We start from the raw sequence: 27,631 nt of genomic DNA on the forward strand, positions 1-27,631 counted from the left end.
AAATAGTAAGAGGATGAAAGAACTTTCACACTGATCATTGGCCACTGTCTACTAACTCTTAGGGCTTGTCTCCACTTACCGTGAAATCAATGCTGGGAGATCGATCTACTGGGGTTCAATTTAGCAGGTCTAGGAAGGATCCGTAAATCGACCACTGGTAGTCAACCAGGCCGCAAGTCTATGGGAGAGTTTCTCCCACTAACCTCCTGCAATGGGGTCACGTGGAAATTCGACCTAAGGTACGCTGACTCCAGCTACACTATTCATGTCACTGGAGTTGCGTTTCTTAGGTCAACTTTGTCCGCTAGCATAGACCTGGCCTTAGATCTGGAACCCCATCAAGACAGGGGACAGTCACTTCTAGAGTTCTACTATAATTTTCCCTGGAAGCAATTTTATTCCCCTTTCATCATCTGACCAGACCAGTTATGGCAGAATTCTATCTTACAGCATCAGACATCCGTGACTCACAACATTCATAGGAAAAACAGTTATTCAGGTGTTAGGTCTGTTTTTACTCACAAAAAAGATATCTGAACTGCTGAACAAAGAACATTAAGAGATTCCCACAGTGCACATTTCAGAAAAGAAACGACTGAGTTTATGGAATTAAATGTAATAAAAGGATAGCCATGTCATTACCATTCATAAATGTTTAGATACATTTCATTTCAAATGTATAGTCTGCAGGTTTTAATTGCGGATATGTCATTACAGTTAATTGCTGAACGCCACCACTTGTATTCCTCACAGCTTTATGGGACACCCACTTCCACCTGCATATGGATGCAGTAATAAGCCATTTGCTCACCTGATATGTGGGTACCCTAAACTCCCAGTGGGATAACACTTATAGGCAACTATCCTGTTTCCAGGCACGTTCGTGTTCTAGTGCAGCACACTAGACCACAGAGCTAGGGTGCGTAGATGCATATGCAGGACGTGGACGGGCACATACTTGCTATTAGTAATAATGTTTCTTCTCAGCCAATACTGTTATCATTGGCTAAGACTACCCGGTTGGCTACTGCAATCTCAGAAATGCCCACAGGGCTATGACAAAACCTAATTAAACTAGCAGGAAGCTTGGGCATCAAACTGTAAAAAAATTCTAGTGAACTCTGTCACCGGCTGGATTTACATAGTGATCACGTTCACCTCTCCATACAGCCCGCGTGATGGCCCACCCAGCACAGCAGCATGGGCAATATTTTGCTGAGATTCTTCTAGCTGAATTCAGGGGGGAAAAATCCTTCCCAGCCCTAAATATGTCAATTAATTTGACTTGGTGACTACTAATGAGGATCCCAGTCACAGGTTGAAGCCATCCACAGAAAATCTCCAGCCCAAAGCCAAACTAGCCAGCAATGGCACCGCCACCCCCAACTCTCAGGAAGAGAGTCAGGAGTAGGGATGTAATCGTGGAGTCGATTAACCAATAAGTAAAAGCATATAGGTTAATGCTTTAGACTACAGGCAGTCCCCGGGTTACGTACAAGATAGGGACTATAGGTTTGTTCTTAAGTTGAATCTGTATGTAAGTCGGAACTGGCGTCCAGATTCAGACACTGCTGAAACTGACCGCCAGTTCTGACTTACATACAGAATCAACTTAAGAACCCCAGGCGTCCCCAAGTCAGCTGCTGCTGAAACTGATCAGCAGCTGATTCCAGGAAGCCCGGGGCAGAGCAACTCTGCCTGGGGCTTCCTGTAGTCAGCGCTGGTCAGTTTCAGCAGAAGCTGACTTGGGGACGCCTGGGGCAGAGCAGCTGGGGTGCTGCTGGGTTGCTCCAGTAGCGCCGCTCCTGGGTGCTACTGGACCAACCTAGCAGCACACCATCTGCTCTGCCCCAGGCGTCCTGATTCAGCCGCTGCTGAAACTGACCAGCAGCGGCTGAATCAGGACCTGGGGCAGAGCAGCTGGGGTGCTGCCGGGTTGGTCCAGTAGTGCCCGCTGCAGGACCAATCGGCAGCGCCCCAGCTGCTCTGCCCCAGAGTCCAAAACAAAAGCCTGGTCTGCTGGGGGGGGGGGAGCACACTAGCTGCGCCCCCCCCCTCCCCAGCAGACCAGGGACACGGGGAGCAGAGCCTCTGAGGCTTTGCTCTGGCAAAGCCTCAGAGGGAGGGACCCCGCCGCGGCTGCGGCTTCAGTCCGGGAGCCTGTGGTCTGCTGGGGACGGTCCCTAGCAGACCACAGGCACCCAGATTGAAGCGGCAGCAGCGGCGGTTCCCCGCGCCTCTGAGGCTTTGCTCTGGCAAAGCCTCAGAAGCGCGGGAACCCGCCCGGTGCCCCTGGTCTGCTGGAGACGGTCTCCAGCAGACCAGGGGCACCGGAGCAGCTTACGAACAGGGCTTTCTCGCCCCGACTTCCGGGGCGAGAAAGCCCCGTTCGTAAGTGCGGATCCGACATAAGTCGGATCCGCGTAAGTCGGGGACTGCCTGTACATGCATTTCCCTCCCTCCTCCCCTTGCCACTACATTTTTTTAGCAGACTGGCCAGCCACCTGGATCAGTCCTGGCTTGCAACGGTTCTGGGACCTACCCCCACTGCGGCTCTGCAGTTAAAGTGTATTAGGAGCGAGGCGGACAGGCAGCCTGGCTCAGTTCCAGCTCGTGCCAGATCCAGGAGCTCAGACCCCCTCTAGACAGTGGCTACTGCCACTCCGCCCTGCTGCCTCTTTATCAGAGGCAGCAGCTCAGGGCAACAGGAAGTCGGTCCGTGAGGCGGGTTGGTTTTCAAATGGTCTCCCCTTGCAGACCAGGGCCTGCCTGGCACCCAGCACTGCTGCCTTTGATACAGAATGCACTGGCTGCCGGCCCCACCCCTGGGGACTACAGACTGGTCGACTAACCGATAAGAATTCATGAGGTTACTCAACTATTCAATTAACCAATATTTAACATAGCTAGTCAGGAGAAAAGTAAACATGGAGAAACGAGTCACCTCTTCCCATTGGGCAAGAAAGGTGTAGGAAGCACTAGACTGAGGCCAGCAAACTACATCCCCACGCATCTGGGAGCATTTTAAACATGTTTGTTGATTCTGAACTCAAGTATTTATAATTCAGGAGATGAACAGGTTAGATCAGGAAACTAGAGTGTTGAAATGGGCTCTTTAACTGACTCACTGACTGTCTCTCGAGCCTCAGTTTTTCTCTCTATACAATGGGTATAATTACTGACAGCGCCCTACAAGAATATTGTTAGGCTTTAAATAATGTTTATAAAGAGCTTTGAGATCCTCAGATAACATTCTCACAGAAGTATAAATAACTGCAGTAACTATCACCACTTTTTCTTTAAAAATACCCGATGTAAAATGATACAAGAAATCTTCTATGATGTCCAGTGATACCCACTTAATATATTTACAAAATTGGAACTGTATAAGAATTTTCAAGCAAAGTATATTAGCATCTTGTATCCTAATAAATGGATGTGCTTCTAACATGACATACTGTTTATTGCCAGATGTCTTTTTATAGCAATGCAAGAATCCCTGGGTAGCTTTGATAAGTTACTATTTGAAGGCCATTAGTTCAGTGAAGTTTTATGATGCAGCTAGAGTCCGTACATAAAGCATGACAGAACCGTTTTGTGAATTCGAGATAAATTAGTCAATATTCCCCAACTAAAGTCCAAGTATTTGTCTCAGTTAAAAATAGGTTTTGATAATTTCTCGGATCACCAATGTAATCTATTTTAACTTAATTTATTTTAAATAAAAAAGGGTATTTCTTCATTTAAGTGTGTTCAGAAACAAAAAATAATTAGGACAAATACTGATGTTATGCATTACCTACCAAGTCACTAGTGTTAAACTGTGTAAAATAGCAATTTATTAATAAATCCAAATGATATGAATACATTTTTTTCTACAAGTTGAACTTCTCTAGTCCAGAACTCTTTGGTCCAGAAACATCTGTCACCCAGAATGATTTTAGTTAACTGGATGGATGTCCACTTTTCATGGGTATGACCAAGTTTCCGGGGATCCCATAAAATTTGTTTACAGAAACCAGTCCTGGCTCTCAGTGTTCTGTGCTGTTATCTAGCTCTAATTTACCCCTACACGTCCTCTAAAAGCCCAGCAAGCAGCGGAAGGGTTGGTAATGCTGCTAGAAAATACTGACCTCCCTTGGTCCAGAAAATTCTCTCATTCGGAACCAGTCAGGTCCCGAGAGTGCTGGACTAGAGAGGTCCAACCTGTAGTGAGTTTGGTCAGGACTGGCTTAAAGTTGGACTGAAAGACAGACAGACAGACTATATATACTCTGCCCACACATCTATACAACAGACACCATCACAGGACCTAACCACATAAGCCACAACATCTGGGCTCATACAACTGCACATCTTCTAATGTGACATATACCATCAAGTGCCAGCAATGCCCCTCTGCCATAGATACTGGCCAAACTGGATGGTCTCTATGACAAAGGATAAATGGACACAAATCAGACATCAGAAATGGTAACACACAAACCTGTAGGGGAACATTTTAACCTGCCTGGTCACTCAGTCATAGTCTGCAGAACTGGAATTCATCTACAAATTTGACACTGTTACCCTGGGCTAAAATAAAGACATTAAATGACATGCATCTGACGAAGTGGGTCTTTGCCCACGAAAGCTTATGCTCCTGCACTTCAGTTAGTCTATAAGGTGCCACAGGACTCCTCGTCGCTTTTATTAAATGTTTGGTGCATTATAAAGACAAGTTCTTCTGCCTTTAATATTCACATTTCCACATCAAAAGCTATGAATGACACACATTTTGGTTTCTGCAAAAGCGACAAGGAGTCCTGTAGCACCTTATTGACTCACAGATGTATTGGAGCATAAGCTTTCGAGGGCAAAGACCCACTTTGTCAGATGCATGTAGTGGAAATTTCCAGAGACAGGTATAAATATGCAGGCAAGAATCAGGCTAGGTAAATTCATTCAGGGAGGATGACGCCCACTTCTAGCAGCTGATCTGGAGGTGTGAACACATTTTAGGGTTCATGTTTTCAATCTTCACCCACACACCCCCTTTTATGTTTCCTGGCTCCCTGCGTACCCAGGTGGTGGCGGCTGCTGCACTCCAATTTATCTGATGAAGCGGGTTTTACCCACAAAAGCTTTTATATATATGTTAGTGTCTAAGGTGTCACAGGACTACTCAATGTTTTTGTATTTGGTTTGTATTTGTACAGCTCCTAGCACAATCGGGCTAGGTGTATGACTGCGACCTGTACACATTTCCATGGTTGCTTTCACTGTTCAGAACTATGTGATTAACAGCAACAGCAAGCTGTGAAGTTATTCGCGAGGTAGTGAGGCTCACTTGATAACAGTGTCACCGTGGACCACACGGATCAAGGTTTTGTTTAACGATAGGTCGTCATTTGAGAAGCTTTTCCTATGGTGGGGTGAGACAGCTTATGCTGTTTATTGCAGGCTGTTTTTGTGAGCTGGGAATATGCTACCTGTTCCAGTTTTATTTAGCGTGACAAATGAATAGGAAATGAATAGGACTCACTGACAAAAATTACATTGGCTGGATGACTGGCTACATTCCACATCCTAATGACATAAAAAAACCAAACAATGGGCACTTAAGAACAATTAGTACCTTCTCCTTCAGCTTTATGTAGCACGGACATGCTAATTGACTATTTTTTTTCCTTTTTTTCTTTGTTTCCCCTGCTTTTTCCTTTCTCCCCCAATCCCCTATTTATTTAGAAACTGGACCTTTAATAACTCCAGTCATCTGAAGAAGTGGGCTGTGCCCATGAAAGCTCATGGTACCATCAACATGTTTTGTTAGTCTCTAAGGTGCTGCAGGACCATTAGATGTTTTGTAAGTTTTTCCAGTTACAGACTAACACGGCTCCCCCTCTGAAGCTTTTGACATAAATTAATATACTTAAAGTTGTGGGGGGGGGGGTCTACCCTCCATTTAGGGAACTAAATAAGTAGCCTGATTTTCCAAGGTCCTCCTGACTTTAATGGGAGCCAGTGGGTGCTCTCACACCTCTGTAACCCCCCCCCCCTTTTTTTCTTTTTGCAATATCTTTTTTCAGGAGAGCATGACCAAAACTATCTGCCAGCACACCAACAGCATGGGACAGAGAGATAACAGTCCCTCTCTGGCGACTTTTCCACCCTAAGGATGGCATCCACAATACTGACTTGCCCTTCAACCCAAAAAACCCCAAACCAAGCAGCGAATATACAAACAAAACCTGGAATAAATTCACCTGCACACAAACAAAAAGGAAATGAACACAATCTAACAAATAAAACCAGAAACATTACCCTAGAATTTTCATAGTAAAAGAAGAAAAGGACCGTAAGAACGTAAGAACGGCCATACTGGGTCAGACCAAAGGTCCATCCAGCCCGGTATCCTGTCTGCCGACAGTGGCCAATGCCAGGGGCCCCCCAGAGGGAAGGAACTGAACAGGTAATGATCATGCGATCTCTCCCCTGCCATCCATCTCCACCCTCTGACAAACAGAGGCCAGGGACACCATTTCTTAGCCATCCTGGCTAATAGCCATTAATGGACTTAACCTTCATGAAGCACTATAGACTTTGCTACTGATTTTGCATGGCAGGTGTCAGACACTACGGTGGTGGTTGGCAGTGCATGAGAAATATAAAGCTTTGGTTTAGTTATATCTGGAATATTATATTTGCTTCTGGGTTTCTCATCATCAGGAAGAAATTGACCTAATACTGTCAATTCTCATGATTTCCTAGCAAATCTGGAGATATTCTTAAAGATTCAGCATCTGTAGTTATGCGAATCTCTCCTGCCTTCCCCTTCGCAGACCTCAAAATCCTGGAGTAAAGCTTGAAAACATTAATCCTAAAGGATTACATTTCAGGAAGCAAATAAAAATAACTGTATATTTTAATTATTTTTAAAAAAAATCACGATTATTAAGCCAATCTCAATTTAGCTCTTAGGGGAGGTAATACTGTTGAAAAAAGGAACGAGTTCAGATAAACAAAAAATGGCGAAAGAACAAAACAGTGTAATTGAAAGTTTTACTTTTGCTTTTCCCCCTGTTCATATATAATAGAGAATCGGCTTAGGAATTTCTTAAATCTTTTCAATATCAGTCACCAAATAATTTTGGCTAATTATATCCAATCTGTAGATTGTACCCAGGCAGTTCACTAAGAATATTCAGTACTCATTTGAGCTCTTTGGAGTAGATTTTGCTAGACTCCGCACTCACTTCTGTCCTGCAAGAATGTAACTGAGAATCAAACTCCCAGTGACAATACTCATTTCTTAATTCAAAATGTGTTGCTAATGTTCTCCAATATATTCTTAAAATTAGCGATTTCTATTTATACTCGTCAGCAAATTCATTTTCTCAAATGGACAAAAAAGTAAACAAAATGCTCTACTTATGAGAAAAGATTAAAAGAACTAAATACACAGTACTTAGTTAAACTAGAAGTAGGAGATGGGAAGAGACATGACAACATTCGACCACACAATACCAGGGCTGGAAAGGAAATTAAGGCCATGAGCAGAAGTAACAAAATGAAATTAAAGTCAAATTTAGGTTAAAGAGGAGAAAAAGATCTGGAAATTAAAGATCTGTTGGACCAGTAGGGAAATGCAGTACAAGCTCTCCTTATAGATAAACACCAGAAAATATACAGTCAGATAATCCTGCCTTGGCAAGGCTGTCTCTAATTTCTATAGTCAACACTGAGACTGCTACCGACAATCATGAGACAGATGCAGCTTATGCCAGATGCACAACCATCACTGGAATGTGGCGCATCTCTGGGAAGAAATGAGGTGCAAAAGGGGTAAGTGAATTTAAAACAAATTTTTAATTTTAAGTCATATTTATATTAAAATTGGAGCACCAGTATGTTAGTCAGGGTGATTTATTTGCTCCAAGTATCATAATCTATTAACAGAGGTGTAAGAAACAACAACAACAAACATTTTCAGAAGAATGACTGTAAAAGCTGGTATGTATGATGTGTTTACCTAATTTAGCAACATTGAACGCACTGGATTGATGGGTTGTGGAAAAAAATACACACCGTGGAGATTACTTGGGGTATTTTGTTTGGATTTCCATTTCAAACAACAAAACAGAACCTTACCCAAACAGTGTTTATATATTCATATATATTCACAAAATGAAAAAAACCAACAAACTAAGCTTGTGTTAGTCTTCTTTCTCCTCCTCCTGTTGCAGATGCTGCATTTGTTCCAGTTTCACTGTATCTGTCAGGAAAGTGTCCATCAAACATTAAATTAGACCCTCTTACAATACACAGCATCCAACAAAAGACCATTACATCTATTATAAAATACTGAAATAGTAAAAGTAACTAGTATGGTAATGATGGAATAGTAGGAGATGCAGACTCAGTCTTTATATAACAGATCATTACTTTTATGGTGGTGCAAAATAAAATGAGGCCTTTTTCCCCTCAGCAATTTCCAAGCCTTTGTTCTCTAATTTTGGATAACCTGCTTGTCTCTGCTGTTGAATGATTTACCAGATATAGGGGTGCTGTTACTATTGGTAGTTTGGGAAGACAGCAATGGGAACCAACAGGGCACTGTTCAATCACCCTATATTACCAGCAACATTACATCTGAATCTTGGAGTTAAATTCACATTTTCAAGGGAGAGTTTTTTTCAGCTGCATCTTGTAAAACTAGTTTAAGGAATATAGCAGCTCTTTCTTGTGTGAGAAAGTGAATATTCTTTTCCAAACTTGACATTCATTGTCGGCTACGATGAGACAGATTTAGTATCAGTTTGACAGTGTCCTTTAATGGAACGATTACATACAAACTTACAGAGCAATCGAGAAGATCTGGCATTCTATGCTAAACATATTACATTGCTGAACACTGCTTAATCATCTGCCAGCATTTTACAGTTCTCATTTGTCACTACCTACGACAGAATCTAAAAATAAATAAAAATAATTATGTCCAGGTACTCTACACTTTCTATATCATCCTTGTTTCTTTCTCTTCAAATAATTCTCCCAAAGTCAAAAAACTATATTATAATAATGTCTGATTTGCCTTTTCTAGGACAGCTGAAAAGATTTCAAATGATACAACAGTGATTTTCCAAGCTAATAACTTGATTCCAGTAACGGAAGTCTGTTTAAAAAAATATCAAAAAGATGTAATGTGGATTGTGGACAAACAACTTAGCTGTATGTTGTTACCCCCTTCAGACATGTACTGGATACACAACAAAGCCAGCTGCACAAAGAAAAGTAAAAATGAAACCACTTTTCCCCCCCCACTCTTCAAAGGCTTATTCTCACCAGGTCTCTCACACTGTCACTTTCCCCATCAAAACCACGAATGTGATGGGTGCTCAAAACTTTGCAGGACTGAGCCTCAAATACATGTTAGAGCTAACTTTCAATCATACTGTGACACATCCTCTGCCCAAAGTCTTTGCCACCCATTTGCACCGGCCTCCATACGGTGAGTAAAATTACATAGATCCACACTTAGAGCCCTCCTGGGACAGGGCATGAAGTTTTGCAACTTCTATTAATACAATCACCATTCTGAAAGATATTTCCTGGGTTCCAGTGGACTCATGGTAGAGCAAGACATTTTCATATGAAATGATTCCTGCCTAGCTGGTACAGAATATTGCAATAGAAAGGAAAATCTCCACTTGAAATTCATTCACAATAGAAAAAGAGGGAAGCAGTTTCTAGCCCTTCACTTGCCCCTTAGTCCTACTACAAAATGTGTGGTTTTGTACAAACATTTCAGTTTTTGTCACTGTTGCTGTGTGAAAACCTCACATGCAGAAAAAAGGAGCCAACGGACTGCACAGGGAAAACCTTTAAACTACATACAAGTGCTGTCAAATGCATGCCACAGTGAACTGGAAGTGGGGGGAGGAAGCGGTCACTTTCTGTTAATATTAGGGTGTTGTACCACTAGTGGGTAAACAGTTTTCTGACAAGTGTGATTTTTAATCTTGCTTCCCCTTAAGACTTACACCACATCAGAAGGAATCTCTTGTATCAAGTTGAAGAGATTGTTTTAGATAAATCACCACTCTCACAGCTGTTATTTTAACCCAGCAGCTGCAGCCTTTCAAGTTTTCCAAATGTTCTCTTCAATATTATACTTAATTTAATAACCAAGTTTTTAGGAAGCTGTTGAAGGTTTTTATTATTCCTGTATGCCAATGGGTATAAGCAACAGAATCTAAAACGAACCCACAAAGTTTTGTAAACTCAAGTTTTGTACCGACTCCTTATGTAAGTATTGGGCAATGAATCAAACTGTCCTGTGCCAGTGCTAATAGAACACGCATTAAAAATGAAGTAAACATACTCAGCTGAACACACAGAAGTTGACTTCTATGAAAACTGCGGTAACCTTAATTTTCATTCGGAATGCTGGAGCTGTATCACTTACATGAAATAATTACATTTTGACAGTGGAGGTACTTAGACAAATATATTTTTGCTACAAGGAGTAAAGAATTATTTTATGTTGAAAATTCATTTTGTTTATTATCTCACACTTCTAATTTCTCCTACAAAGATATCCAAGTGCTTAAGGTTTTCCACTAAGAGGAAGTCGCAAAGTGCACAATTATAATATTTTGGCTACTCTTTGATGGTGTTATTCGACTGTTCAAGTGTTCAGACTTACAGTATTATACTATTTCAAAACAAAACACTGAAATAACTCAGGATTTCACACAAACCCATATCAACAAGGAAATCTAAAGTTTAAACTGATGCTTCTTCCTGCAAAGTATTTAGATCACTGTGGGATTCTGTGAATCAAGCAGAACTGTATCTATGGAACATTTAAGATGAAGACTTGGACATAATTTCAAATTTGCATTTCATGTGTGTGTGTGTCAAACACAACACAGCAATGGTATTTCATCTGCTTCCTTCCTTCTATTGTCAGAGAAGTGCACAAAGCGGATCCAGTTAGAAAAAGGACACTGATTAAAGGTAGTATTAAAAAAACTTCAAACCCGTAGATACTGTACGCAGGGTGATGCTATGCTGGCAGAACGTCACTGGCTGAGAGCAATCACCTATGAGATATCTTGGTCTGCTGCTCCCTTCCTTACTGCTTTTCATTATTGTGTTCTAATCACGGGGCCTAGATAGAAGCATTCTGCCTTAATCTTCAATTGATGTTCCTTTAATCATCCGTTTTGTTTGCCTTGCAAATCAGGCCTAGGCCAGTTCAATTTCTATTGTGTGGTACTTAAAAGTACGTTATTTATTGAACAGACTGTTGAAACAAGCGATACTTCTAAAACAAGAGATCTAGACAAACATAGCCGTCAGAGAGCACAGGTTATTGATCTGAGAGATTACCGAGGCTCGTTAAGTGATGTTCCAATTAGGGATGTAAAACGCCGGTTACATAGGTAACCATGTAACCGCTGAAAATCTCAGCAGTTACAGGCACTGCGGGCTCTGCAGTATAAAACTTAAATAAGCTTTATATGGCAGGGTCTGCCATGAAGCTTCCCAGAAGCAGGGATGCCTGCCCTTGCCGGCCCCACTCCCGGGGAGGTGGCTTCGCTGCACGCTCTGCTGGCCCTGCTCCAGGGGGACCAGTGTGTAACCTGCAGTGGCAGAAAGGAGGATGGGTTGGGACGCCATGGGCAGGGGTTGCTCCCGCCAGCAGTGGGCCCCTGCCTGGGGTTGGAGCTGCTCCAATCCCTGCAGTTAACCTTTCACACCCCTAGTTACACCCTTCACACAAGAGTTACACTATAGAAACACTGTGTTCAGGTGAGTTAGTGAAGGAATTGCAGTGCATCAAGAAATGCAACTCAACTGCATGGCACAGCTGCAGGTCAGCGCTCCTCCACCAGCGGTATGCATATCCCTGGGAATTCGACGAGATCTTCCAGGGAGTACATCAACTCATCTAGCTACGTGCCTTGTTTTACGACACGGTACGTTAAACGCACTAGTGAAGTCAGTATACGTTACAATTTGTATATACTGTTTTATATACACCGAAATGTATGATTGAGGATTTATTTTATAATGGTATGGTAAAAAGAGGAAAAAGAAAGTTTGCGGTAATAATGTGCTGTGGTACTTTTCTATTTTTATGCCTGATTGTGTAAACGAGTAGTTCTTAAGTTAGTTGAAACTTGGGGGAGGCAAGAGAAAAATCAGACTCTGGAAAGGTAGCGTATTATGGCATTTATGGCTGTACATTTCGAGTACAAGGAGGCCCTAGATCTTGGCTGAGGTCTCTAGGTACTATAAATAAATAATACACAAACTATTTAACTAGGGAAACAGTAAGAGAAAATATTTCTTACGTGCAATGTGACCAAGTTAACAGTGCTTTTGCAATCTTCATCCCTGCGTTTCATGATTTTTTTTTTTAAATAGGCTTACAACAACACAGTGTGCGCTTGCTTTGCCTGTGATTCACAATGCCATCAATTAACCCCCTGATTAGGATCTAATGACGAAACTTCATTAAGAATACAAGGTGCGTCGTTTGTCAATGAACACAACTGAAAACCTTAGAGCTCATCTCCACAGCTGACACACGGTAAAATACAACTTGCCCTGTCTACACTAGAACTTCAAACTGTGTCAGCTTCTTCAGATGAGTGGAGCGGCAGAGAAGAGTGAGCTCACACAGGTCATGCTTTTGTTCGGCTGGAGACCGTTTTCTATCCATGTTTAGTGAGATGGCTCTATCTGCCTTGTAGAAAAAAAGACAGCGAAAGTCTTGTCCCTCCCTTTAAAACTTCAAATCTGCATAATCATAGAATCAGAGAATACTAGGACTGGAAGGGACCTCGAGAGGTTATCAAGTCCAGTCCCCTGCCCTCATGGAAGGGCCAAATACTGACTAAACCAGTGGTCCCCAATGCAGTGCCCACGGTGCCCACCAGGCCATTTCTGTGCGCACGCCAAGCGATCGGGAGCCGACCCTGCCCTCGGGCACGTGGTACATGGGCAGTCCCACCCCCGGGTGCACGGCACAAGGGCTGTGCCGGCCCAGGGCATGTGGCGTATGGGTGGCCCCGCCCGCATGGCACAGGAGCGGTGCTGACCCTGGGCGCATGGCGTATGGGCAGCCCCACCCCTGAGCATGCGGCACAGGAGCAGCACCAGCCCCGGGAGTGTGGTGCATGGGTGGCGCCGGCACCGGTCATGTGGCGTATGGGTGGTCCTGCCCCTGGGCGCAGCCCCACCCCAGGGCGCGCATGCAGCCCCGCTCCTGGGTGCCCGGCGTGAGTGGCCCCGCCCCCGGGTGCCCGGCAGCCCCAAAAGGTTGGGGACCACTGGTCTAGACCACCCCTGATAGACATTTATCTAACCTACTCTTAAATATCTCCACAGATGGAGATTCCACAACCTCCCTGGGCAATTTATTCCAGTGTTTGACTACCCTGACAGTTAGGAACTTTTTCCTAATGTCCAAATAATACGTACTGTGTGTCTAAATAACGATAAAGGTCCCGCCCACCCCACCGCCCAGGAATGACAGGATTCACAATTCTTCACCCTTTACAGACTTGCTCCTCCCTGCTTGTTACAACAACTTTCTGGAAGATACTGCTGCGTGCACTTCTGTGAGGCACCCACAATCTCTACCATGCTACTGTATTTCCCAACAGCCTCCTACTGACTGAGCCCTACAGTCAAGCCAGACATGAATAGGCAGAAATATCAAAGAGGTGAGACTTCATTAGACGCTGATGAAGTCTTAGCTTAGCAAATATTGATTGAGCATGGTTAGAAAAGATTTTTCAGTCCTTAATACACTGAATTCCCCCTCGCCCGCAACCACTTCTCACTGAGGACTTCAGTTTTTAAAGAGAGCTACTTTTTTAAAAAATTGTTTTAGGGCCTCATTGTGTAGGCACTGTATATACATGGCTAGGAATGAGAGAGTATATTTTTTCTTCCCTCCGTAGTCATCAAACCCAAAAATATTACTGAAAGGATTTTCCCTTAAAACAACTCATAAAATAATCACCATCAGGTAGAGAACAAGCAAAGATTTCAGTCCTAAAAAAATGCATGTTTAGAAAAAAATTATGAGCATATGAAAATAGCTCACTATCAAGCAAATTGTTTTACAATTTTCAGTGCAGCAGGGTCATTACAGATGTCATGCTATAAGAAGAACAATAATGAATAGTACCCAGCATTTATATATACAAATACATGTACCAAAAATTAACTCCCTAACACCTCTGAAAGCTTGGTGAGCAACATTATTGCAATGTGCATATGTCAAGAGGAGGAGATACAACTTGCCCAAGGACACACAGCAAGTCAGTGGCAGAGCAAAGGTAACATCCAACTCAAAAATCTCTTGGTTCTCAACACCGCACTCAACTCTTCCAACTTTGCTGTCTCTTAACGGCGATTGCAAAGGACCTAGAGGCCTGAATTAGGGATCAAGGCCCCAACGGTCCCTACTGCAGAGAACTTCACTAGTAGTTGCTTAAGTAAACTTGCTTTTCCAACCGGATTTTAAATCCTGATGTAACACCGATAGGCCAAACCGAAAACCCGGGATCTCTGGAGCTTAGTGCATGAGCCTCTACCACACGAACAAAAAGCCAGCTGGCTCTCAGCTAAGGCTATGGAGTAAACTCATTTTCTCTCTCTCTTTCTGTAAGTGGTCTAAGGGCCACTCCTCTCTCCTCTGATCCTACCTCGGAATACCAAAAGAAATTACTCTGTCTCCTTAAAAGCCTCCCTACAGCTACTCGGGAACAAATCCACACAGAAACACCTTCTGACCCCCGACCAGGATTTTTCTATCTGCTTCCCAAGATCCATAAACCTGGACACCCCGGACGCCCAATCATCTCTGGCATTGGCACACTCACTACTGGTCTATCCAGCTATGTAGACTCTCTCCTCAAACCCTACGCAACCAACACCCCCAGCTATCTCCGAGACACTACTGACTTCCTAAGGAAACTACAAAACATCGATAACCTCCCCAATAACACCATCCTTGCCACCATGGATGTAGAAGCACTATACACCAACATCCCACATGAAGACGGATTACAAGCTATTAGAAACACTATCCCAGAGGACACCACTGCCAACCTGATAGCAGACCTATGTAACTTCGTTCTCACCCACAATTATTTCCAGTTTGAGAACAACTTATACCTCCAGATCAGCGGCACAGCCATGGGTACACGCATGGCCCCACAGTATGCTAATATCTTTATGGCTGACCTAGAGCAACGTTTCCTCAACTCCCGTCCCCTTTCACTCCTTCTCTACTTACGCTACATCGATGACATCTTTATGATCTGGACGCATGGCCAAGAAACACTGGGGACATTCCACAGAGATTTCAACAACCTACACCCCACCATTAACCTCAGCCTGGACCATTCCACACGAGAGATCCATTTCCTGGACACCACAGTACAAATCAACAATGGAAAATTAGACACCACCCTCTACAGAAAACCCACTGACTCATACAGTTACCTACATGCTTCCAGCTCCCATCCAGCACACACCATATGATCCATCGTCTATAGCCAAGCCCTTAGAGAAAACAACCGCATCTGCTATAATCCCACTGAGAGAGACCAGAAACTTCAGGATTTATAAACCTCAACTACCCACCCGGAGAAATAAAAAAGCAAATTGAAAGAGCCAAACGAATACCTCGAAACCATCTACTACAAGACAGACCCAAGAAAACCAACAATAGAACACCACTTGTCATCACCTACAACCCCCAACTTAAACCTGTCCAACACATTATCAATAAATTACAGCCTATACTGGAACAGGACACTAAACTCCAAGAAGCTCTGGGAGGCAGACCCAGTCTCCTATAGACAACCACCTAATCTCAAGATGATTCTTACCAACAACCACAGGACATACCACACTAATACCAACCCTGGTACTTTCCCTTGCAACAAACCCCGTTGCCACTTTTGTCCACATATTCACTCTGCTGACACCATTATTGGGCCTAACCAAGTGAGTTATAAGATCAAGAATACATATTCCTGCGCCTCCAGAAATATAATCTATGCTATCATGTGCCGAAAGTGTCCGTCTGCTATGTACATTGGAGGACAAACGTCTCAGACACTTCGCCAAAGAATCAATGCCCACAAAACAGACATTAGGATCACAAAGAAAAAACAGTTGCTTGCCATTTCAACCAGAAAGGACACGGTCTCAATGACCTACTCACCTGCATCCTACTTCAGAAGACATTCAAATCTGCACTTGAAAGGGAATCCTCTGAACTGGCATTCATGCTAAAATTCAACACTCTACGCAGGGGGCTGAACAAAGACTCCAGCTACCTTACCCATTACAGAGATAGCTTCCCCAATTATCACCTCTAATACTATTAACTCACAGACATTTACCCTTCTCCACCTCTAATATCATTAACTCACAGGCATTCACCTTCCTGTCTCCCCCCCCTGCATCCTCCTTCTGTTCTGAAATGTGATTTGTCCTTTTCATATGTGTTCATTTTTTTTAAATTGTATCCTTTGGTATATATGGTTGTGACTATTTTCTTCCACTATTTGATCTGAGGAAGTGGGTCTGGCCCACGAAAGCTCATCATCTAATAAACCATCTTGTTAGTCTTTAAAGCGCTACATTGTCCTGTAGGTGGTACAGTGTACCACACCCAGTAGGTATGTGGGTTATGCAGGCCTCTGACACAAACTAGGGACTCTGGAGTAGGGATATAAAATCCTGTTTACTTGGTTAACTGGTTGGCAGGAGGGACCCTCCAGCCCAGCTCCCCTCCTGGAAGCCCCTTCTGCCTGCGATCCTCTCACCTCATGTGGGGCTGCTCCAGACAATATAAAGGGGTGAGGCTTACCGGTTAACCATTCATATCCCTACTCTGAAGTAGGGTGACTTTCCTGAGGCGTAGAATCACAAGATGATGATCAGGTCAAACAAAATAAGCAGCCGTTTCTGACCATACTGAACATTTGGGAACACACAAAGAAAGGCTGGTTAAGAATGCGAGCCCAGAACCATCAGTTTTAAATGCAAGTATGTTTTTTTTTTTAAATCAGGAGGGAGGGATTTCAAAATGGGAACGATATAAGATACATGGCTCTCATTGTAAGCATGTGACTTGCTGCGTTCTGAATAAGCTTCATGACCAAAACAAAAAAACAACAATAAAAAAACCAAAACCAAATAAAGTGATCAATACCTTCAGGTGAGACTCTCCAATATTTATTTACCTCGTTTGTTATGCTATAGTGACAGAGATTCTATCTATACGTTAAATCAAGCTTATGAAAACAATCTTAGTTTGCTCATTTTTGCTATTTGCGGTGAATACAGGAATGAAACATCTCACATGTTGTGTAGCTGCCTTTTTTTTTTTTCTTTTAAACCAAAAAGGAAAAGAACAAGGATTCCCAGGATTAAGAACTGGGGCGGCAATTTTTACACTTCTGCCCAAAGCTCTATTTAAAACATCCCCCAGAATAACAACAACAAACTAAAGTCTCTCCTTAATTTGGAATTTTGTCATGAAAAATGAACAACTAAACCTCACTACAGAGGAGCCAGCAGAACCCAATAACATCCTGGGGACTTTGATATTTCAGGTAAGTCATCTCAGCTGGCCTGGTTGAAACATTATTAAAACTGGCAGCATATAAAACAACAACAACAACAGATTACAAAGAAAGATTACTACAACAAAGAAAGAAAACTGAATGGCTCAGGAAAGTTTCTAAGAATATAGCAGAAATGGAACAAACTAAGTAACCCTCACTTGCTACCCCTCTTCTCTTTCCCTTTGTCTCATAACTATATTCATCCGTAATGCTAGTTTTCAATTTTTCCATATAGATAAGATGACTAATCTGTTTAAATCCCAGCTAAACAGAATGCAGGGGCAGCTCAGTAATACATTTTTACAGGATTTAAGGTATCTTTTTTGGTTTGATTGGGTATTTTTTAGCCCTTAGGGTTAAAAATAACTTTCAAAATAAAATTAGATGCAGTGCTGTTTTCCCAAGTCTGCAGAAAGAGGTCTTCTGCCTTTTTCTGCTCTCCTGAGAAGTAAAAGAATGAAATTAGCAACATACTGGTCCGGTGTTTTTCAGCTCCTCAGAACCTTATGGGTCACATTAAAAATGTCAAAAACCATGTGGGAATGTCACAGGGGCAGAGGCAGGGTCTTGTAAGTAGCAGGACAGAATCATTAACAAAATGGAGCCACAGACAGGGACTATCAGGAGGCTAAGGGAGCAGACACATCTCTTTTTCAGTAGCCAGGTGGAATAGGGCCTTCAAATTTACCATATGCCTACTAAAAAGAGAAAGATGCAAACAACAGCACCACTGAGCAAACTCAGGGATAGCACCCAGAGAGGAATCCCAACACAAACCCACCAACAGGAGAAGAGGTCAGGGAGGGACGGATTTCTCACCAGGAAATTGCCGCTGCAGCTCTAGGCTACTAGATGTCTTGTAAATCCATCAAACCCAGGAACATGGGTATTGTAAGGTTATTATGGAAAGACAGAGCATCTGCATGGTCTCAGGTTGTAATCGGGCCATGCGGAGATTACAGCCTCCACAGTGGAGTATCGGATCACTAATCTCTGGGTTACCATATCCGCATGGTTTGATTACAATATTAGACACTGATTAAACCATACTTTGTCTATACTAAAATTCACTGATGTGATTTTCAACAAATCATAGCTCACTTTAAAACGTGGTGATAATATATAAAACCACTGGTAAACAAAGACAACTTCTATCTAACCAGTAATGCACACTAAAGTACCACTGGACTCATAAAAAAAAAAAAAAAAAAAAAAAAAAAAAGGTTTGAGAAGTTTCTGGGGAATTCTCAGTCACACACAAGCCGAATGACCTTAACAGGACATTATAGATTTCCAAATCAATCAAGCACACAAGCCATGAAAAACTCAAAGAATTCCCTTTGAGACAGTCTCACTGAAGGTTTTACAAAAGATGAACTGTAAGAAAGCATGGAAATACACAGAGCTCTGTGCAGATGGAAAACGTGTATCCGTAACCATATCTGCAAAAATCCTCATCCCTATTTGCAGATGTAGACATCTGTGGCTGCAAAGCAGGTATCTGCAGATTTGCAGGGCTCTAGAAATACAGAGTTAAGGGCATCTTAACTTTATTTCTTACTTGATATCTCTGCTCATCCTACACTCAGCAATTAGAACAGGAACAAAACAAAACAAAAATTACAAGGCAACATTACACCAGCATGGTGTTCCTCTTCAACACTGACAATGTCAGTTACATGATCATATTACATATCGGCAGGATAATGCTAGTGTATCACGTTCACTGAACTAATGAAAACACCACTTGCCCCCTACATGTGTGACTACAGGCTATGCTCCAAATTCATCTTTCCCTGAAGAAAGAGCATCACGTCATGTACTAAAAGACCTATCTTGCTTCTAGCTTGCTTTTTCGTGTCACTTCAAACCACAGTTGTGAATTTTACCATATTACTCTTTTACTATCTGAATCCTCATACGCTCACTGGTAGCGCATGAGTACTCTGCCAGGAAAACCATGCTGAGTCTGCAAACTTCTCCAAATTTGCAGCTGAACCACTGAATAAGGAATGTTAAAATGGCCCAGCTGCTCGAGTTCCTCACAGACAGGTCACAAAGATGTTAAGGCAATGAGATTTCCATATGAATGGACAATGAAAAACAGTGACTGTTTAGTGTCAGGACGAATGAGCAGGAATAGGATAGAAATGTATAAAATAATTATGTAAAGTAGGTAAATGAGACCCACCTTTTTACAGTCACAGGAAACCAAAGACATGGGGACTGCCACAGGGTAGATGTTATCTAGCTCTAAATTACCCCTACATGTCCTCTAAAAGCCCAGCAAGCAGCAGAAGGGTTGGTAATGCTGCTAGACAATATTGACCTCCCTTGGTCCAGAAAATTCTCTCATTCGGAACCAGTCAGGTCCTGAGAGTGCTCGACAAGAGAGGTCCAACCTGTAGTGAGTTTGGTCAGGACTGGCTTAAAGTTGGACTGAAAGACAGCCAGACAGACTATATATACTCTGTCCACACATCTATACAACAGACACCATCACAGGACCTAACCACATAAGCCACAACATCTGGGCTCATACAACTGCACATCCTCTAATGTGACATATACCATCAAGTGCCAGCAATGCCCCTCTGCCATAGATACTGGCCAAACTGAATGGTCTCTATGACAAAGGATAAATGGACACAAATCAGACATCAGAAATGGTAACACACAAACCTGTAGGGGAACATTTTAACCTGCCTGGTCACTCAGTCATAGATTTAAAAGTAGCCATTCTCCTACAAAGGAATTTCACTATCCAATTACAGAGAGAGTCTGCAGAACTGGAATTCATCTACAAATTTGACACTGTTACCCTGGGCTAAAATAAAGACATTAAATGTTTGGTGCATTTTAAAGACAAGTTCTCCTGCCATTAACATTCACATTGAAGCTATGAATGACACACATTTTGGTTTCTGCAAAAGCGACAAGGAGTCCTGTCCACCTACTGGCTTTCTCTTCAGAAATGCTACAAGTTATAAAGTACAATGCAATGCTTTCTATATAAGACTACTTAATCCACTAAGTATGGGAGGCATCAACAGGAGTGTCGTGGGCAAGACATGAGAAGTCATTCTTCCGCTCCACTCTGCACTGATTAGGCCTCAGTTTAGTTCTGGGCACCACATTTCAAGAAAGATGTGGAGAAACTGGAGAAGGTCCAGAGAAGAGCAACAAAAATGAGTAAAGGTCTAGAAAACATGAGCTATGAGGAAAGACAGAAAGAACTGGGCTTGTTTATTTTAGAAAAGAGAAGACTGAGATGGGACATGATAGCGGTTTTCAGGTATCTAAAAGGTGTCATAAGGAGGAGGGAGAAAAATTGTTCTCCTTAGCCTCTGAGGATAGGACAAGAAGCAATGGGCTTAAACTGCAGCAAGGGAGGTTTAGGTTGGACATTAGGAAAACGTTCTTAACTGTCAGGGTGGTCAAACACAGGAATAAATTGCCCAGGGAGGTTGTGGAATCTCAAACATTGGAGATCGATATAAGAACCGGTTAGACAGACATTTATCAGGGATGATCTAGACAGTGCTTGGTTCTGCCGGGCGGGCAGTGGGCTGGACTTGACCTCTCGAGATCCCTTCCAGTTCTAGTGTTCTATGCTTCTTAAAGTAAAAGCACTACAGAGCAAAACCTATTTAAAACGGTAACACCGTACATGCATGCTAGTGAGATTACCACAGATCACCCCAGCTCCCATGCGGGGTCTGGCAGGAGCAGTCCTTCAGCTCAGAGGACTGCTTTTGGTTACAAGCTCCTCACAGCTTCAGCTCAGAACCGAGTCCTTCCAACCCTCTCTCAGCAGGCCAGAGGTCCTGTCCATGTGTTGGATCAGGAAGAAGGCCCTGAGTCAGTTTCAAGCCAGACAATTTCTCCTCTCTCCTCGTCCCCCCCCCCCCAAAAAAACCCCTCCTTTGACTTGTCTCTTGGTCCCTGGAGAATCCAGTCTGAACTAGTATATGCAATTCTCTCCAGGGGAATGGCTTCAAAGGGCAGATAATGGAGGAAAGCGCATTAGCATCATCCTCTCTGCTAGAGAAGGCACATAAAATGGCACAAAAACGCACACACGGTTGCATTTTAATACAATGTACCCTACCAAAACATCTGAACCTTAATTGAGTTACAGTTTATCTTAATTCCATAAAGTTAGTTCAGGACATTACAGGATACTGTCAGTTTGTTACAGGGACGTTCAAACAATTCCTACAGTGCTGTCTTCCTGCATCGGAGGTGCCCTTGTAAACATCTGCAGAGGTACTTTATTACCCTCGTTCTAATACCTCCTTTGCCATGACACCTCCAGACTCAGCAGTTAGGTTGCTGGTCCATGGCTATCCCTTTGTGTTGTACTAAGCAATAATCTCTTTTTGTTCTTGTTCTCTGTCTGTCTGCATCTCTGCTAACTCAGTCCTCAGGCTGTAAACTCTTTGGGGCTGAAACTGTCTTTTTGTTCTGTGTTTGTGCTAGGGATGTTAAACTTCGATTATTCAGTCCAGCCGGCTCTTCCTACATTGAAAAGGCAGAGCCGCAACGTTCCAGAGCCAGTGCAAACCACAGCTCGTGCCAACCCCAGGAGCTAACCCCACTGCACCTCTGCCTTTTAAATGTAGTAAGAGCCCACTGGACTGCAGCAGCCTCCCCCAGCCCACAGGCTCCCCACAGCACCGACTCCTGCTCCCCTGCAGCCTTGCTGCCTCTAAAAGAGGCAGCAAGGGGTGTGTGTGTGTGTGTGTGTGCGTGCGTGTGTGTGAATAGTCAACTCAACTACCCGATAAACCCAGTCTTATCGGGTAGTCAACTATTCGACTATTCTTTTACACAGCTAGTTTGTACAGCACCTAACACAATGAGGTCCTGGTTTTGAGTAGAATTCTAAGGAGCTATGGTCATATAAATAAAATAATAATACACTTTTACACCATATAAAATTAAACTGTGGAACTCATTGTCACAAGATAAAAGCGAAACCCAAAGCTCTCAAGGAAGGATAAACATTTACGTGAATAAGTAGAACAATAACAGCTATATTAAAAGTGATACAAAATATACGACACCTTTCGGCTTCAGGGAATAAGATAATCACTAACTGTTGGGGTTAAGAAAGGAACTTTCCGTATGGACAGGTAATTCCACTATTATATGAAACAGCATCTCTTGTGCTTTCCTAAGAAGCATATGGCACTGAACTCTGTCAGAGATAGAATATCAGGCAAGATGCACCACTGAGCTTATTTAATAGGACAATTGCTATATGATAAGAAATGCAACTAACAGCAACATCAAGGTGCTTATCATAGTGAGTATATCAGGGAAAATAAAAAGGTGCCAGCATACAGTGCCAGAGCTCAGACTGATGGCGGTAACTCCATTTTCGTGCTTTCCAATTTTTGTTGTTGTAAATGACAAGCCATAAGAATTGTCACATTTCCTTTAGGGGAGATGGAAGGGAAAGTAAATAATAATATTTTTCAAGGTTCTTGGACTTAAGATACTTCTAAGTTTGGGAAACCTTCTCTTCACTTTAAAGTTCTGCATCTTGGAACACTTGCTGCACCACACAGCCAGGACAGGGCAGAAATAGTATTTATTTGTTTTAGGATCAGATCCTTAATGCTATTTTACACTGGGTTTAGGACACTGTAACACAAACATTTTATTGAGCACAGGAAAAGAGCCATCATGGGTATTCCATTAACACTAACACAGTTCATTCAGAGAAGTAAAGATATACAAAAATTCCTAGGATCCTGCAGATCCTTAGCACCTCGGATATGTTTACTAAATACTGCCTAAAATGTTACCACAAAAGTTTTAGTACACACAGAATCTCACTCGGCCATTTTAAATTTGGGACGTGACAGACTAACACAAAAAAATAATGCTTATCTAGAAACCCAGATATGTTTTATTTCAACACATTTAGGCCAATCATTTATTTTTATATTTCAGCCCAGTGATTAGCAGAACAGCAAAAAGATCGTCCTGTTCCCTCTGCAGACCTTGGTTTATAACAAGGAACGCACTAGATCTCTGACTTTTAAATTGCATTGCTGGGTGCCACAAGGAAGACCATTACAATAAACATGTTCTTAACTAGTTTCATCTCCTTAATTAATAAACTGACAAAATGCTACTGAATTGCATAGCAGATTGACAGGATATAATCCATATTTTACATGTTTGACTGCTGTTTCTGTCCTCATTAATACAGTTTCTTTACATAATTTGTTTGGATTTCATATTTCTGTAGGGAAATAGCTTTAATGTAACAGATTATGCTTGTTCTCAGCACTTCCTGTATCATAAAACCACAGTTACCACAAATAAGATATCCCCCAACCCAGTTAAAACTTTAAAACATTAACTCCAATTTTAGACATCAACTAGGTAAACAATCATACTGCTTTTTAGTACATTTAAAAAAATTACTGTTTCAGGATACTTGGATGGTTTAGTGCAAACCTCAGCATTTTGAATTAATAGCAAACTCAACTCCCTTCTGCTTTTGAACTTTGGCCAAATCTCTCAAATGACATTTCAGAATGGCTTATGTGGGCCGCTTGCAGCAGTTAATCCCTCATTTTGAGATTATCCACTCTGATCAACTAACTGCGAAGACCATCTACACGACTTCACCAGTGTTCAGCTCTACCTCTGGCAGAAGTATAAACACACTTAGAAAACGCACACCGTATACGTCCTTTAGTTCCATGTAGTGTTAGTACAGAACTATACCAACCTCCTGCAAACTCCATGCAGATCTGGGCTGTTTGCCAATTCCTGCCTCTGAAAACTGCACAAGAAAAGTTACCCAGAGCTTTGAGCCCTGTGCAAAAAGAAAGGCTGTTCTGGAAAGCCTTCTTGTTAACTTCCATTCACATAATTTGATTGTGCTCCATTGCACCCTTGGTACTAAAACCTTGCATCATAATTTGGGTCTGCCCACAAACTCCAAACCAGCTCCATGTTTGGGTTTATGTAACATTTGCTACTACAGTAAAGTGCACTTGAATCGCAAAGGTCCTGGCAGATAAATAGTAAAACAGGAGGAGGAGTCTAATTTTATTTAATATGGTCATACCAGGAGTCCTTGCTGATGTAAATTAATCCCTCTATTTTCACAGCTACTTGCTAGAGTTTAAGAAGGTGGCATTTACGATGTTAATATGCTAATCACTTACTGTCCCAATTTTATGACTGTTTCTTTAAAGTAACCTTAGCACCTCGGATATATTAGCAGATCTACACCGACTATACAGTACAACAAACAGACATTATTTAAAACTATCTAACATTAACGAGAATATTAATACCCCCGTTTACAGCTACTAGGCATATAATACTCAAGAACAGAATGACTGTCTCAAATTACTTTGTACTCTAAATGTCAAGAATCTCTCAATCTTATTTTCTTTTCCCATAGGACTCTACCCTTTTTAACATTTTCAAATGCAATACAGTTTAGACGTATCTTTCATGGGCTATTTTTATATCTGAATGCTAACAAGAAAAATATGAATTTCTTCCCCACAATTGTTGTGTGGATACTAACAGATGAAATAATGATTATATGCCTATGACAGAAGACTAACGTAGAACTGATTAGTATGGAATAATTTGCTGTAAACTCTGCCTACCCTATTTAATTTTATAAAATCCATTTTGCAAACATCCCATCTACACAGCAGCAAAAAACCAAACCAAACCAAACCAAAAACAAAAAAAAGGGGGGGGGGGGATCATGTCTGACAGTTCATAAACCAAAAGTGTGGCTAAAACCTGAAGTCAGGTATTAGTTGATTATTCACCCCTCCAAATTACACTGAAATGACTCACTATGGCTCAATTACTAACTTCTGCCCTATTTTCTGACTGACCAACTGAAAAAGTTCCGTATGCTGCTGGAGAGAAAAGAATACGAGAGGCAGTTTGGCGGGTGTTTTTCTTGGGTTGTGCCTTTTTTGTTTGATTTTAAATGACTATCAAAGCCAACATTTCTTTTCACACGTATCAAATTGCTTCCAAATACATTTTTTAAAGTAAACAACAGCTTCCGTCTCTGAAATACAAAGGTGCCCAGACAAAAGTCATCTGGCTTCTACTAGTGTCTTTGTGTTGTCAGCTGATTTGTTTCACCACCCAGAATGGCCAGCAGAAGCAAGGAATAGCATTTCAGCAGCTTCCTTTTCAGGAAAGCAGGGGAGCCTGGGGACTACTGTTCTAATCAAACAGATCAGAAACAAATAAATCCAGGCACGGCCGAAGCTCACTTCACAGGTTTGGCATGTTTATAGCATCAGATAGCCATCAGTGTTTCCCTTTCCCAAGAACTTCAAGAAAGAGACATAAATGCTGACTGACCATTAACCACATGAAAAAACTTTGTGCTACAAGGATATTTTCCTGGATTTTCCTTGTGAAAATCCACTTCACCTATAATCCACTGTTAAAATTAATTACCAGAGGCATGTATTTTTTTCTTTGTTTGTTTTGTATTTACTGCATAGTATCTTAGTGGGCCACTAAGAATTACATTCTGGAAGTCCGCTACTTCTATTTAGAGGTTCACAGAATTCAAGTACAGGTTGAACCTCTCTAGTCCAGCACTCTCTGGTCTGGCAACATCCGTGATCTGGCATGATGTTCGTTAGCCGGATATCCACTTAATATGGGTGTGGCCAAGTTTCCCACAATCCCATAAAGTTTGTTTACAGTCACCAGTCCTGGCTCTCAGTGTTCGGTGCTGCTATTTAGCTCTAACTTACCCCTAAATGTCTTCTACGAGCCCAAAAAGCAGTGGAAGGGTTAGAATCATAGAATCATAGAATACTAGGACTGAAAGGGTCCTCGAGAGGTCATCGAGTCCAGTCCCCTGCCCTCATGGCAGGACCCAGCACTGTCTAGACCATCCCTGATAGACATTTATCTAACCTACTCTAAAATATCTCCAGAGATGGAGATTCCACAACCTCCCTGGGCAATTTATTCCAGTGTTTGACCACCCTGACAGTTAGGAACTTTTTCCTAATGTCCAACTTAAACCTCCCTTGCTGCAGTTTAAGCCCATTGCTTCTTGTTCTATCCTCAGAGGCCAAGATGAACAAGTTTTCTCTCTCCTCCTTATGACACCCTTTTAGATATCTGAAAACAGCTATCATGTCCCCCCTCAGTCTTCTCTTTTCTAAACTAAACAAACCTAATTCCTTCAGCCTTCCATCACAGATCATGTTCTCTAGACCTTTAATCATTCTCTTTTAATCATCCTCTCCAATTTCTCCACATCTTTCTTGAAATGCAGTGCCCAGAACTGGACACAATACTCCAACTGAGGCCTAACCAGCGCACAGTAGAGCGGAAGAATGACTTCTCGTGTCTTGCTCACAACACACCTGTTAATGCATCCCAGAATCATGTTTGCTTTCTTTGCAACAGCATCACACTGCTGACTCATATTCAACTTGTGGTCCACTATAACCCCTAGATCCCTTTCTGCCATACTCCTTCCCACACAGTCGCTTCCCATTCTGTATGTATGAAACTGATTGTTCCTTCCTAAGTGGAGCACTTTGCATTTGTCTTTATTAAACGTCATCCTGTTTACCTCAGACCATTTCTCCAATTTGTCCAGATCATTTTGAATTATGACCCTGTCCTCCAAATTAGTCGCAACCCCTCCCAGCTTGGTATCATCTACAAACTTAATAAGCGTACTTTCTATGCCAATATCTAAATTGCTGATGAAGATATTGAACAGAACCGGTCCCAAAACAGACCCCTGCGGAACCCCACTTGTTATGCCTTTCCAGAAGGATTGTGAACCATTAATAACTACTCTCTGAGGGCGGTTATCCAGCTAATTATGCACCCACCTTATAGTAGCCCCATCTAAGTTGTATTTACCTAGTTTATTGATAAGAATATCATGCAAGATCGTATCAAATGCCTTACTAAAGTCTAGGCATACC

General features: G+C 42.2%; 1 protein-coding gene across 15 annotated transcripts in view; it reads right to left on the reverse strand.

Moving 5' to 3' along the window:
- Positions 1–27,631, reverse strand: part of ATXN7 (ataxin 7) — a 179,769-nt gene that overhangs the window by 20,091 nt on the left and 132,047 nt on the right. Inside the window, exon 1 of one of the 15 annotated variants that reach the window (XM_075938498.2) lies at positions 24,406–25,363. The exons of the other annotated variants lie outside the window; for them this stretch is intronic. Coding sequence (XP_075794613.2) covers positions 24,406–24,541 — 136 coding nt within the window. The 5' untranslated portion in view covers positions 24,542–25,363. Of the gene's footprint in view, positions 1–24,405; positions 25,364–27,631 lie in introns of those variants that run through there. 15 annotated transcript variants of the gene reach the window in all.

Source organism: Pelodiscus sinensis, chromosome 11, assembly GCF_052426305.1.
Source record: "Pelodiscus sinensis isolate ZL-2025 chromosome 11, ASM5242630v1, whole genome shotgun sequence".
NCBI lineage: Eukaryota > Metazoa > Chordata > Testudines > Trionychidae > Pelodiscus > Pelodiscus sinensis.